General features: G+C 38.7%; 1 protein-coding gene across 9 annotated transcripts in view; it reads left to right on the top strand.

Moving 5' to 3' along the window:
* DTNA (dystrobrevin alpha) overlaps window positions 1-14,796 on the top strand; it is a 220,473-nt gene that overhangs the window by 178,548 nt on the left and 27,129 nt on the right. For 6 of the 9 annotated variants that reach the window (XM_056484554.1, XM_056484552.1, XM_056484556.1 and 3 more), the window contains 2 exons: window positions 12,011-12,098; window positions 14,549-14,646. In XM_056484554.1, coding sequence (XP_056340529.1) covers window positions 12,011-12,098; window positions 14,549-14,646 — 186 coding nt within the window. Of the gene's footprint in view, window positions 1-4,672; window positions 4,751-5,376; window positions 5,470-12,010; window positions 12,099-14,548; window positions 14,647-14,796 lie in introns of all 9 variants that reach the window. The other 3 variants (XM_056484548.1, XM_056484549.1, XM_056484550.1) reach the window with 1 other exon arrangement.

The following is a 14,796-nucleotide window of genomic DNA, read 5'->3' as shown; positions in this document are numbered from 1 at the left end:
ATGCCTCTCATTGCTGCACCCTTTTTCCAGCATTCCCTCACATCTCAGTGACCTAAAGGAAGATTCTATTCCATTCTGCATTTTAAAAAAATACAAAATTACATCTTTTTTATGTGGAGTGTAATATCCTTTCCCTTTTTTTTCCTTATTAATCCATGAGCATTAACTATAATTCAGAGAGAATTATCAATACAAAGGTACTTTTCTGCAAAATGCCAATATCTTCATTCTGGATTAGACTAATAACTGTATCTTCATTCATACTTTTAAGTTTTACTATTGCCCTGGGAAAACCAGGCCTCATTAATGGAAGCTCACCCTCCTGAAAATCAGAGAAACAGACTTTGATGGCTCTGTTTGCCATTGATCTGATTTTATATTAAATACTCTATGATTCATATTATTATAAGAAGGGTGCCAACTCAAAGTAAAATTTCTAGCTGGATGTAATCAACACTAAAAGCTCTGCTGGCGGTGTTTTCACTGCAGATAACTTATGGTTACTTTAATTTGTGTTGCAGTCTAGTCCAGAGGTTTCAGATAGCTTTAAGTGAAGTTTTTATGTAATTTGAATGTTTATTCAAAGGAGAAGTGGCAGAGAATGTCATTCATAGCATTCCCATGGTATTTATTTCATCTATTTGTGTTCACATAAGAACATAGCCATTCTAATCAGTTTCTCCCTGTAGCAGCAAATGTTAAATTCAGCACAGCAGCTCATTCTGCTGCTGGAAATGGATAGCATCTCCTAAGTTCAGCACACTACCATCTTTATTTCTGGATACATGGGTGAAAAGTGGAAATTAAGCGGGAAGATGGAGAATCTTGTTAGAGGAAAGATCTTTGATAATTGGTAAATGCAGTGACAAATTGCAGGGACAGCTGAAAGGAGATGGAACATTATATACTATTTACACTTTAATTACATCCGAAGCACAGATTTCGTGTTGGTATGTAATTACTCCAAAGCTCAAAGGAATTGGGTTCAGGCTTTCCCTGTGATGCTTTTTAATTCCTTCAAACTGTTTTAGAATTAAAGTCCACTTAAAATTTCTGTGCTTGTTTGCTTAGTTTGAGCCAGCAAGTCCATAAGAGAGCCTTTAATGAGGAGGTTAGCTTAGCAATTATAAGCACCTTTCTTCTAAATGTATACAGTGTGGAAATTGGTATCAACAATATGCTCTGTACAGCTCAAGAAGAGCTTTAAAGTGCTTGTGTTAGAAAAGAAGGAACAAAAAAGTCTATGATCTTCTCCCAAATACCAAGGCATGGTCATTTGCTGTGTTGACAGCTAACATGATTAAAACCACAAGGCCTGTAATTCTTTTGCTGTAGCTAATATTCAGGGGTTTTCTCTCATTTGTTTTTGCAATTTCCTATGGCCTAGAGGGCAGCAGAACAAGGGAATATTACTGCAGAGTAGGTAATGCCCTTGCAAACCCATGATTTGGATAGGTTACATCAAAACAAACAAACTTAGCTAATGCCAGAAATTTTTGTCCGGTCAAGAGAAATAACTCTATACACTGAATTAATGTTTTTTTTTCCTTACTTGAATAATTTTGTTTCCCAGCTGCAGTCTGTCATACTGACTTAAAGTATATATCTGCCATAATAATGGGTACAATCTCCTGCTCTTTCTTTATGAATATTTTCTTTAAGCTATTGAATTATTGAGCCTAGGTAGGATAAGATGAAACAGAGTGTTTTTTCCTTGCATTTTTCTCAGCCCCCCTTCACAGCTAATGCATTTATTTCTTCTAAAGGGATGATAAACTGGAATAAATGGTGTGATGCATTCTAGTAAACTTAAAATGACTTGGCAATTGTGTGATAGATAGAAAGAATGCTATGATATCTGATAACCCATAGCCAAGGAGAAGTTGAGACTTATTTAATGCTGAGTCAGAATGGCTGGTGCCTTTTTTGAACTCCACATAAAAGTTAAAGAAATTGGATATTCTACTTGGGCATAACAAGAGATTAGGCCAGATTTCTAGTCAACAACTAACTTGGAGCAAAACATTCTGGTTGCTGCTGTTCTCCATGTTCCTAGTTTTAAAGAGTGTGGTAGACTTCAACTGCACGTTGTCTTTGCATGTTGTTTTCAGAACAAGATGAAAAGCCTTATTTCATCATGATATTCTACCTGGCTAAAGGAAAGGTTTATATGTTTGATTGTTTAGCAGCCAGGTAGACACTAATGAGGGCATTACATTTACACCAGTGTTGTTAGGTCTATATCTTAAAGACATTTGCTCCTAGCTGGAGGGTTTGTCTCTGTGGAGAAGCATTATTTGGCATCTTACAAGATGTTTCATTTTAGCAGGAATATATCTATAAAATGTTTGTTCCTGTTGGAAACTCACTGTGGCCAGAACGATCTCTGAAGTATTAGTTTTATTTTGGGGAACATGTGGAGGATGTAGGAAGATGTGGAAGAACAAGAGGGACAAATAACAGCTCTTCTACATGAAGGATCGTTGAAGGTGGAATCAGGGACAAAGGTGAAAGGATTATAAAGGAGGTAGCCTAACCTTGGTATCCAAAGATACTGAAATTATAAAAGAGTTAGTAAGCATCTGGAGGATAATAAACAAGAAATAACCACCAAAGATTTGTCAAGAACAAATTACATCAACCAAACTAATTTATTTCATTGACATGATGACTGATCCAGTAGGTAAAGAAAGAAGCAGCAGATACAATACAGGTTGACCTTAAAAGGACTTTAAACATAGTCCCAGATGACACAGAAGTATCAAAGGAAATACAGACATAAGGAAATCAGTAAAAGAGCAACATTGAAAATTAAGAATGACATTTTCAGAAGCTTGCTGTTGCTTTAGGAGAAGGACATCTGCTGGGATTCTTGAAAGCTATCCTAAATTAGACACACTGCACTATTTCTCATAGTGACTTAATGGAAGCAATAGAGTGAATATATCCAATTTGTAGGTGGTACAAAGGTTGAAATAGTTAAGGAAATGAGTGCTTAGAGAGCAGTTTCTAAATAAAAAAAAAGTAGCTCAGTAGCAATGGTAGTAATTGATGTCCAGATGATCTGAGATCAATTACAGGAGATTCAGTAATTATAAATGAAAAGTGCTATGGCAAGAAAGCAAATAGTCAAATTAAAATGGGAGCATAATTGGATGGATAGAAATATTTTAAAAGAGGATCTAGCAGTTGCAATGAACCACAAACTAATTGAAGTCAGCAATACAATTATTAGATTGCATTTGACCCTGGAACATCATCTGGAAAGCCATTAAAACCCTTTCCCCAGAGGAGGAGACATCTGCCCAGAAGTTTGCATGCAGTTTAGAGCAACAGCACAGGGGTAGATCTGCTAACCAGCATATCTGGGGTCCAGAGCAGACACCCAAATATCAGAAAAACAGAGAAAATGTAACTCATTGGAAAAGGTTGGAAGATTAAAGTTTGCTTAATCAATTGAAAAGGGAAGGGACATGGATAGACATGGTATCAGTTGCTCAGTGAAGCAAAAATCCTCAAAAACAAAATCCTTGTTTGCCTGTCTCTCCATACTAATTGTGTGGCTTCTGGAGCATAGGAGAGGAGAGCTTGTGGTTGGTGGAGGACAGCACACTGTTAGAAAGAAAGGCACAAAATCTGCCCTGGGACCTTCGGTCTCCCACTGTGGCAACATGTTTATCTGCACTTCTAGAACTGAAAGTTGCATTTGTGGCTGAAATGGCACACCTTATACCTGTGAGTGCATTTTCCTTCTGTAACTGGGAAGAAAACGTGTGGAAAACGCATCCTTCTAGATGGCATGGTGCATGTTTATCTGCATGGATATTGCCCCAGTGGAAGTGCAATGAACAGACATAGCATGCTGATGGGCAGAGAAATGTGAAACAGGCACATTGTCTTGCTGGGCAGTACAGAATTTCATTCAGCTATCTTACAAATTTATTATAAATCAATAGGCTTGAGTTCTCAGGACAACCTGTGTTCCCATCCTCTTCAGAACCCCACTGCCAATCTTGCCCTACCAGAAGGAGGTTGCCTCATTGAATTCCTTCTTTATCCTACTATTAAATGTTTTGAAGATTACCATTGCACCATATTTGTACATTATCTGCCTACACTCCCACACAGACCCATACACCCCTGGATGCACAGGTGCATCCGTGCTCACATACCCATGAGGTCCCAAACAAAAAAAAAAGTGAATAATTTTTAAAAAGAAGAAAGTAAAATATAATTTTGTTTTGCTTTGTTGTTTCTTAAATCAAAAAAAAGCTGCAGCACGAAAAAAGAAAGAACATTTCCAGTGTTTCCCATTTTTAGCTACTGGTAGCTTGTTAACATGGATATTTAAGTGTTGGGAAAGATGCAGCTACTGCAATCCATTAAATACTGTAATTAGGGGGAAAAATGTGTTTGGTGAACTATACATTATTTTAAATCAACAGAAGAACAGTACTTCTGAAAATTAAACTGCTGTATCCCATCACTGCATCCAAATAAATGCCTTTCCATAGATTATTGAAACCATCTTACAGTTAATGTGGAGAAAAGCAATTTAGCTGCTATGGTAAAGCTTTCCCAGCTTGAAAGCAGCTTCTCCAAACTCCGTTCTAAAATGAATTTCAGACATCACTGATTATCCTCTTCTTAGTTTTCCTCTCTTATTAACTAGTTCTCCTTCCAAGAATACTGAAGTAGAGCAGAGCAAACTGCTGGCTAGGGCTGCTCCAGCTTTCTTGAAAGGCAAAGGGTAAGTTAAAAAGAGAGTATGTTCTTAACATGCACTAACACAGCTAAACCAAAAAAATTGCCTCTATTCCTCTCATTTTAATGTATTCTATATACATCTTTCCTGAGAAAATTGTCATAAGCAATTAACCCAGTGAGCTAAATAAGGCATGTTTAAATATATTTATGTACTTCTTGATGCATAAGGCCTTGATCAGACATTTCCAAGTAAATTCAGCTGGTGAATTCAGTCTATCAGTTGTTTATGTTACATATCTATATTAATGTTTGTGTGCAATATATAGTACATTAAAACAAATAATGCTGACCTCACAATTTGCTGGATTTTGTAATGAATGCTGCTGTACAGCTCCAGAGCTTCAGTCTCTGGCCTGATCTGGCATCTCACTGATTTCTGAGGCTGGCTCTGTCATCAGGTGGGATGCTATCATCCTAAATCACTAAATACTAAACATGTAAATTACAGTAATAACAAAATAATTTCTGCGCTTGGTGTGTTGTTTTAATTTGTTTTATTCTTAGAAGGCTGAACTATTCATTCCTAGATTCCCATCTCACAATCTTCTTGCTGCTGCTCTCTCTGTGTGTCTGTCTGTCTGGACCACGCCCTGCCCCGCCCCGTTCCAGGTTGCAGTACAGCCTCGATGTTGCAGACAGGCTGGCTGATGAACATGTGCTCATCGGGGTGTATGTCAACCTGCTGCAGAGCAGCCCCGCACGGTTAGTGCAGGTTTGGCACCTTTGGGGGGCCCAGCAAAGGGACCTTGCTCAGCCCAGTGCTTCACTGCTTCCTGCTGGCCACCAGCTCTTCATCAGCACTAACTGACATCAGTGTGTGTCAATATGGGGTTTGTCCTCCCAGAGTTGGTGCCTTGTGGCACTGACTGCTGTTCTCTTTACTGAGGATTGCAAGGTATTGCCAAGTATTGATTAGTTAGGAATGGCTATGCAAATTGGGACTGAGCTCTAGGCAGTGCAGGACATGGTGGTGGTATAGAAATCTTCACACATCAACGATTAAACAAGCCCATGTTTTCAAGGTATTAATTTTTGAGATCATATATAATTTTTAGCTTCACCTTCCTTGGAAGTTAGGAACTGTAATGGTACATAAATAATTAAATAATAGTAATAATTTTCTTACCTAGTGAGAGAGATTTATTTTGATTTTTACATATGTCAGGCATTGCTTTTAAATCTGCCTGATTTCTGCATTGTTTGAATCTTATATACAAATTTTCCCTTTTCTCATTTAGACCCAGGGGTTTTAAATGGGTGTCTTGAACATAATTCATTGTTTCTTCTGGAGTGATTATAGAGCTTTGTCTCCTAAACCCATCAGCTGTCCTGGCACTTGAGATGCTGGCATTGCAGCCCATCATGCCAGGGAAGGGAAACGCTGCCTCACCTCTCCAAGTGCAACAGAATTCCACAGACTTTGCAGCCCTGTGCCAGCAGGGTGGTGAGCAGTATATGGCCCTAGAAGATATGGTGCTGAGCAGAAAACTGTACAGTGTTCCTACCAAAACTATGCTCAGGAGGCTTATTTTGCTCATAGCAAACCCTTCAGTTTCCTGTGCTGCCACTGCAGAATATTTCCTGGGTTAGAAGTCTCCATTTACTCCAGTATGTAGGAGGCAACAAGCAGCTTCGTTTAGGAGAGTGAATGCAATTGTTCTCTGCAGTCTTAATAAAAAAAAAAAAATCACTTCTGCATGTAGCTCCTGTTGAAAATGGGAGCAATTTGTCATGACCAGTGGATAAAAAAGTCTGCCTCCATTGTCCTGGATGTGCTTCTCTACTCTGTAGCCCACTGGAATGTGCCAGTGGAGGAGACTTCAAAAGGCAAACTAGGTTTTAGTGAGGAAAATGAAAGCCATGTATCCTAAACAAAAACATTTTCAAGGGGAATTGCATTCCTGAAGAAGCATTTCCAGAAATCAGGCTTGCTGAGGAGTATTGACACTGTGGCTGTGAAAGCAATCATTGCCCACCCATGACTGAGGATAGGAATATGCTGCCTGGTGTGACAGGGAGAAGGAAATGTGGCCCTGGCTACCATGACTGGGCTGTTCAGGAGGGGAGCAAAGAATGGACATGGTTTAGGGTACTTCTTGGTGCTAGGCTGGTTTGCCAGTCATGGCATTTTGGGATTCATTTAGCTTCAATAAGGGCTGCCAGTTCCTCCTGAGACGTCTTTGTGGATGCCTCCCTTCATCTGTACTTTTTCCATCCTCCAAATTTTATTCTTTATATTCCAACCTGTTCCCTCAAGGCTTTGAGACAACCTCACCAAGTCATAGCACCTTTGTTTCCAAATATGCATATACAAATCAGATGTCATGATACTCAACATTTATTTGGTTTTGAGAAATGAATGGGGGAGTGACTGATAACAACCTTAATTGTTTAAACAACTGATGCAAAGTATAGTACATAATATCTGATTACTGACTAAATCACTGCAGTCACAGCATCCTGAATGAGAAACAATCTGAGTTATTAGTGTAATTAGATTTTGACAGAAACATAACCTAGAGGAACAGTAGTCTTAGTCAAGCATCAGACCATACTGCATTGCCATTTTCTGCTTTGTTGAACTGAGACTGTTAGTAGAGAAATAGAATGGTTACATTTTGGTAAAAAAAAGCACAAAGTCTTGTCATCCTAAAGCTGCTGTGTGAAGCCAGTTCCAGAGGAATCAGTGGAACCCCTGCAGGAAGCTCAGCTGCTGCATCTCATAGTCTGGGGTATCATCTTGAGGCAAAGCTGACCTCCTCCTGCCCATGCCCCAAAGTGGCTGGATGCAGTTTGCTTTAAACCCCACACACCTGTGTCAGGATGGTGCTGAGTTCAAGTTATTTCACCCTGCAGCCTAAGGAGATTTGGTAACCTGAGCCAAGCATGCAGTTAACCAAAATGAGGTAGTGTCTGTTTTAGGGGAGGCTGCAGCTAGCCAGCTCTGCTGTTCAGTCTGCACCTACCTAGACATCAGATAATTCAGGTGCTTCTAGCAGCCAAAGCTGAAAAGAGGAATGGTTGCTGCTGGACCTTTATCTGCAAGAAAAACCTGCAGAGATATTTTGTGAGCATAATACATAAAATTATCTGAAGAGCTGTATACTAACATTTCAAAACAAAACAAGATTTAGGTTTTTTTAGATACTGAGTCAGGCTAATTTATAGCTAAACATCAGTCTAATATATCCCAGTATGTATTGTTTCTGTTTTAAGTGCAGCTGGTATTTATATGTTGGGCTTTGTGGGGTTTTTGTAATTAATTTAATTAATTTTCACAGCTTATCTTTATTTTTCATCTGCAGTTATTTGATTCCACAAGTACAAGTTTTCCTCTCCTTCTACCACAAGCTAATAAACTACTTGAGGGTTTTTTAGAAGCCAGTAGTCCAGAGCAAATTAATAAACAAGAGGAAGAATTAATTCATTATTTATAATAATTGTATGGGTAGAAAAAATAGCCCTTAGCCAGATGTTTTGAATAGTTTAATTGCAAAGTCTTTTTTAGTATTTAAAACCAATATTTGATACTTACTTTAGTTTATCTTTACTGTCTAATTCTTAAAAAGAACTTTTAACTACAAATAGTTTTGGGTTTTTTTTGTAAGTTAGAGACTTTGCCTAGCTTTGAATACTAATTCCATGTATTTCAGTCTTTTTCTTTTCAGGTACAGAAAAAAAATAGGATAAATTAAAAGTAAGAGGTTATTTTGGCTCCATAGAGAGCTGTTTTCTGGAGGTTTTATGTTATATTGCATAGTACTATGTGAATCCTATTTCTATATAAAAGTGCCATGCTGTTCTAGGACTTGTTTAAAAGGGGGTGTGCACAACTCTAGGTGTGAAGGCTGGTTTATCTTCCTTTGAAAGAGGAAAAACCTTCAGAGACCAGTTGCTACAGAGGAAATGTGTAGACATTTAGCTCCCTTGAACAGAGTTCCTTTTTATGATTATTCCCATATAGCTGAGTGTTAGAATATTTTGGTGGTAAAATCTTGGTGATTGTAAATCTTGGTGAATGTAAATGGCAAATTAGCAGTAGCAGAGGACTCAGATGATTTGTCTTGGTTTAAAGTGTCTTGAGATCAAGCCAATTTTAAAAGAGTAGCAGTTAAACAGTCCTCAGAATACATTTGGTGTGTTGCTGTTAGGCCATTTTTACTTTTTTTTTACAGTCCTTAGGCTTAGAAAGCAACCCTTTAATTTGTCCATATTTTCTGTAGCAGTTTATTTCTTTAGCCAGGGTTTGTAATAAGAGCATGTCATGAAGAGTGGACTGATACCTCTCTTGCAAAAATTTCACAAGAGACTTACCTAACCAGTGGTGACACTCTTGGAAAACCAGTAAGGAACATCTGCATCAACTATTGCCAGGTGCCTGCTGCAGAACAGACTGGTCTGACACATTTGAAGCCTGAGAAATGGCAAAGATCCTCCAAAGTCACTCCTTTGCCTGCAGCTTTGAGATCTCTTTTTTTAATGGAGCTACCTTATACCACTGAAATCCTATTGTACAGATGCTAATTTTGGATATTCACTCTACATCTGAATGTGACAAGTGCCAGACCAATTATTGCTAATAATTATAAGGTCTTTAAAGAAATGGTCACTAATGGAGAAGCAGTGTTTTTTAGAAAAGAAGGAACAACAGTAGGATATTTGTATGCAAAATGTCCAGTTTCTCTCAAAAGGGTGGCTGAATCATTCCCCTGGGGTCCCAAATTCTGCACACACATTCATAATATTTTAAACCTTTTGTGTATGATTGCCTTCCTGTATCACTGTATGGTTGTCTGTAAGTTGGTGAAGTAAAACAGGAGTGAATTATGGTAAATCTGAGAACTCTGACACAAAATTTTTGGCAGTTGAGGCTAATGCTGCTGTGCATACTTCTGTGCTTAATGGTCTCATAGAATAGGTATATTCTAGAAGTAAATTTATCTCAGACATTGAAATTTAATTTTCAAAGCTTTGGGGTTAGTGATTTGCAGCATTCAAAGACCAAATCTGATGCATTGCTGCATCCACTTTATGACATCCACTCACACATAAAATATATCAAAGATATTAAACACAAGTAAGACTCAAAAAGCTGCAGTGGCTTGGTTCATTCAGTAAAGCAGTTGGCTTAGATGTTAGCTTACATCTCAGAACTCTGCTGCAGACTGTGTTATGCCAACAAGAGGAACCACAATCCATTTTTCCAAGATGAATACGGCTGCACATTGCCATAAAAAGGAGAATAGATACTGAATGCTTGCTGTTTTCACAACCATCTGTTAGGATGCAATGTTTTAGTCATTATGGTAAAATTAAAAATTAATTAAACTGTCATAAAAGTAACCCTTACTACTCAGTTTACATAATTTTATGTGTCTGCAAGTGTTGCTCACCCTTTTCTTTTTCTGGATGACATATTAGTACAGTAAGCATGAGTATGTAAGAAGCAGGACTGTGTAAATTTAGAAAAACGCCTTTAGCTTTGGGCTTTCCCAAAGGTATATCAGTTATCCCACCAGAATCTCAGTAAGCCAAAAATTAAGCTGTATATGTAACAAAATAAACCTAACCAAAACCAGAAAGTCAGTGTTCATCTACCACCAGAATTCCTATGTGCTCTCCTCAGCACAACTTTTATTTACACAGAATTTCTCTGTGTCTCACTTTTTAGAGCTTTACTTTTTTTCTAAACTTCATGTTTGTGGTCTCACAAGTTGTTATCAGAATGAGAAAAAGATGGTGTTTACCTCTTTCCTCTTACATCAGTAAGCTGTAGCAAATCCACATGACACCCAGCTTTATTTTCATGATCAGTTAATATCAACCACTGCTCATCTTTCAAACATAACTTTTAAATCCCAATGGATTTAATCAGGCCAAACAACACATGTGCACTGTAATTCCCTGAGGGACACGAGGATATGAACTCAGTGAGAAGTTCTAAAGAAATATTCCTTTTAAATATATCAGTTCTTCAAAAGCAGAGCTTTTGGCACAAGTGCCATTTTCCTCTGGAAGGTTTTTCAAGTTCAAGGTGCGATTTCTGGGGGAAAAAAAATTCAGAATAAAATCCCATACCCAGACTCTTTTGAAGCTCATTTACCAGCAACCAGTTGCATGCCCAGAAGAGCCTGTGGGCAGGGAGATATATTCCTGATTCCCTTCCAAAAACCATTATATAGTTTCCAAAGGATAAGAAAAGTGGCCAGACTTGCCTCTGTCTGGTATAGTCCACAGGCAGCCTTGTATTTCATGTGGCAATTCCACAGTCCCCTCACCTCTTCCTAGGGACTTCATTTTTTCTCTCTTATATATACTAAAAGTAATGCAGTATAGGATTCTAAAGCCCATGATTATCCAGGGTCAACTAAGTCCTCTTCAAATTTCTGGTTTTGTTAGTTTATTACTTTTGACAGTTGTCTGCAAACTTCTAAATGTTTAGAAATAGTGAAGGTTCTCACTATATTACTTTTTTTCCTGCTCATCTGACTAAATAGTAGCTTCCATTTAAAATAAAGACAGCTAGAAAAGCATTAACCTGAGAGAAATATTTGCATTTTATATTTTGGGGGAGAAAAAATACTAAGGTGCAGTTTTTTAAATTCAGCATATTTGCTGTTCAGTTTTCATACTTGTTGATCATGTGACACTGTGGAGTCTTATTCCCAAATTGCAAGAAACCAAGAATAAAAGAGAAAGCCTGATAATAAATTCCTAGATCAGTGGTTCCAAACAGTGATCTACCAGGCCTTGATAAATGCCCTGCAAAACTGTCCTAAACAGTTTTGTGGTGTAAAAATGACAAAGCTTCTAAAGCTTTTCTTGACAAACACCAAGGCTCCTGCTAATCCACCATGCAAAAAGCAATGAGTCTTCCAGGTGATAGGACAAACTAGAGTTGCAAAATAAATGCTGACTGATGGTTCTACTGATGGAGCCACCTCCCAACCCTTTTTGGGCAGAGTTGTCTGCAATTGCATCCTGTAGAACCTTTACTATGGGTTGCAGACCACTGCTGTTTTACCCCTAAGGGAAGGCACTGCCCAGACCCTTGGAGCTCACCTTTCTAGGGAAATTGCCCTCTTCCTTCTCCCCTTTGCTCAGTTGACATCAGCTGTTCCTAGTTTGGTGAAGGTTCTCTCCTTGTTCTGAGTGGGGTGTGAGGGGTGGCTGGCTGAGGCAGTGGCAGTGGCAGTTTTTGCTGTGTATAACTCTGTCTTCCCATCTGCCCTCCCCCGAGCAGCGTCCTTGACAGCGCGAGTCGCCTGGATGAAGAGCACAAGCTGATCGCCAGGTATGCAGCAAGGCTGGCAGCAGAAACTTCTTCATCAGTAAGTGTTTTCATTAAAGAAAGGTACTTTCCTTCTGTCGTATTCCAGGGGCTTGGCAAGATCAGGGCAATTATATCGGACAGTCTCATGATTAATGGATTATTTTTCCATATTCTTTTCATCAGAGGCTGTTATGCTTTAATAATAACACTTTTATGCAGTCCATTTAATCCAAAGAATCCACATACTAATGCATATAATCTATATACTAATGCAGTGGTATTTAAATAATTGCATCAAAGGCAGTCTGACATCTTGAACTCAGGAAAGACTGTAAAATATTGTCTGGACTAGCTTTGGTTAAAGGTTAATGATTTACTGCATTGGAAAAATGGGGTGGTGAATCCATTTTACTCTCTAGCTCAAATATCACAGCCACTAGGGCCTTAAGTACTAAGGATATTAAAGAATGTTCTTCAGCAGGATGACTGTAATGACCCCCTGCATTAGCCCTGGCTCCCATTTTCATTTCAGAGCAATGATTATTCTGCTCTTTGTATCCAAAGATAGAAGGTGATGACAGGCTAAAACCTCACTAACTGCATTCAGGAAAAAGAGAGAATGAAGCAAGAACATAATCAAAGTATATAAAATCTTAAATGGTACATAAAAGGTCAGCCTGGCTACTTTTTTCGATCTCAGACCATTTGATAGAACAAGGGACATGAATGATGGTTAAGTGAAAAGCAGCTGGCCTGGAGTGCCCAGAAACATTTTCACACTGAGATTTTCACACTGTGGGGTCAATTGAAAGGGTGAAATTGGGCACCACACATCGTGTAAAAACAGAGTCACATTCATGCCAGGTGAAGATGAATCTGCTGCCCCTTTAGATGTTGTCACAGAGATTCCACACTACCTGCAGCTGCCTGGGAAGAGAGGAGCACTCCTGTTTTGCCTGTCCAGCCCACATCAATCCTTTCCAGACATGTGACGCAGTGTTTCAAATTTAAGGCAACTCTAGATGATGGTCTTACTTCTGAAAGACAGTAATTCTTCATTGGGAATGTGATTTCCCATTAAAAATCTGTCATCAGTTCCATATAACATGTGTCCTTGATGTGGGGGAAAGCATAAACAGAGCTGATTTAAAGGAAAATACTGAATTTCTCATTGCCATCCATCTTTGCTCTTTGAACAAAAGAGACAGAAGGAAAAGAGAAAGTTTCTTTAGAGAGAAATCTTTCCAAGCAAAAGAGTGACACCCAGTAGGGGCAATGGAAATTTTTAAAGCTTTGCTGATGGTCAGTCTGGATTTTAAGGTATTAAATATATTAGTAACAATGGGCATTCAGGATAAAGATCCTGATTCCTCCTGTATGAGTGGTGACATCCACCAGTGTGTATCAGTTCTTTATGCATGATTCTGCTTCCCTGTGGTTGATGTGTTAATGGGAAAATGTGTTCATAGCAGAAAAATTAGTATGTGGTTACAGGGGAAACGTACTGTCCTTTTTCCCCACAAACAGTCCTAACCTTTGTCAGGTTTGTTAGGCTATTGAAATGGACCTTCATCCTTTTTGTGGGTCCCACTCCAGGAAGAGTGATGCCTGGCATCACATAAAATAGCACTCCAGAGTTCTACTTCACAGGGCTTTTTGTGGTGAGGAACCCTCATATCACAGCAGTAACCCAGCAGGGTATTTTTAAATATTTGATTCTTTCAGATTGAAGTTAGAAATAAATGGGTATCTTTTATAGTTGGGAAACTTTTAGATGTCCTGCCCTGTGTTGTCATTGTTACAATACTGAAATACAGAGGTGTGAACAAGGAAATTAGTAATTGATTATTGCTGATGAACATGCAAAAATAATGTAGTCCAAGGAAGCTGTAGTGAGCACTGCCTAGTTTGGTGAGAGACAAATTCTCATCTCATTTTATTGGTGGAAAAAAAGATTTTGCTGTACCTAAAGGACTGGGGAAAGAGATTTCCTGAAGTATCATGAGAGCATATAGGAAAACTTAGCCAAATGGATCACAAAGCTGGACTGAAAGCTGAGTGCTGCTTTCAAACTGAAAGTAAAACTGTACTTTCAGGAGAGCAAAGCATCCCTGCACTGAAAACACATCCTGTTCTTCCTGGAGGCAGACACTGGTTTTTGTTTCAGTGTACTCCTCTTGTCTGTAGCATCAATATCAAGAGGCACATTACAGCAACTGCCTGCAGCAGTGTCATTGCCTTTTACAATAGGTTCAGAGGAAGCTGCCTGAAAAAGCAATGAATGACAGGATGGTAAACACTGAGTCTTATTTACTCTAGCACTTACTCTGCTTTTGCAAGCAATGGTTCCAATACTGGTATGAGCACAACATGAATGCTCTTTTTTTGGTGTAGGCAAGCTTGGTATTGCACTTTCTGTAAACAGATTTCACAGAGCAGATCTGTGTTGAGCTCATGGTGCATGCTGGCTATTCCTCTTTCAATGCAGCCTTCTCTGTTTTACAACAGCAGCCGAGTCAGCAGAGAGGGGCATCAGATATCTCCTTCACCATTGATGCAAACAAGCAACAAAGGCAGCTGATTGCAGAGCTTGAAAATAAAAACCGGTAAGGACCCACTCAGTACCTGGTTTTGTTCTGTCCCATATATTACATATATGTTTGTTTCTTGGCATTTTTTACCACCTACACCTGTACAATATGCTTATACGGGCACATACATCTTCCCCCTACAAAAAAACAGAGCACGAAAAGATC

Source organism: Oenanthe melanoleuca, chromosome 2 (genome assembly GCF_029582105.1).
Source record: "Oenanthe melanoleuca isolate GR-GAL-2019-014 chromosome 2, OMel1.0, whole genome shotgun sequence".
Classification (NCBI taxonomy): Eukaryota; Metazoa; Chordata; class Aves; order Passeriformes; family Muscicapidae; genus Oenanthe; species Oenanthe melanoleuca.
This window is presented reverse-complemented; position numbering and strand designations above follow the sequence as displayed.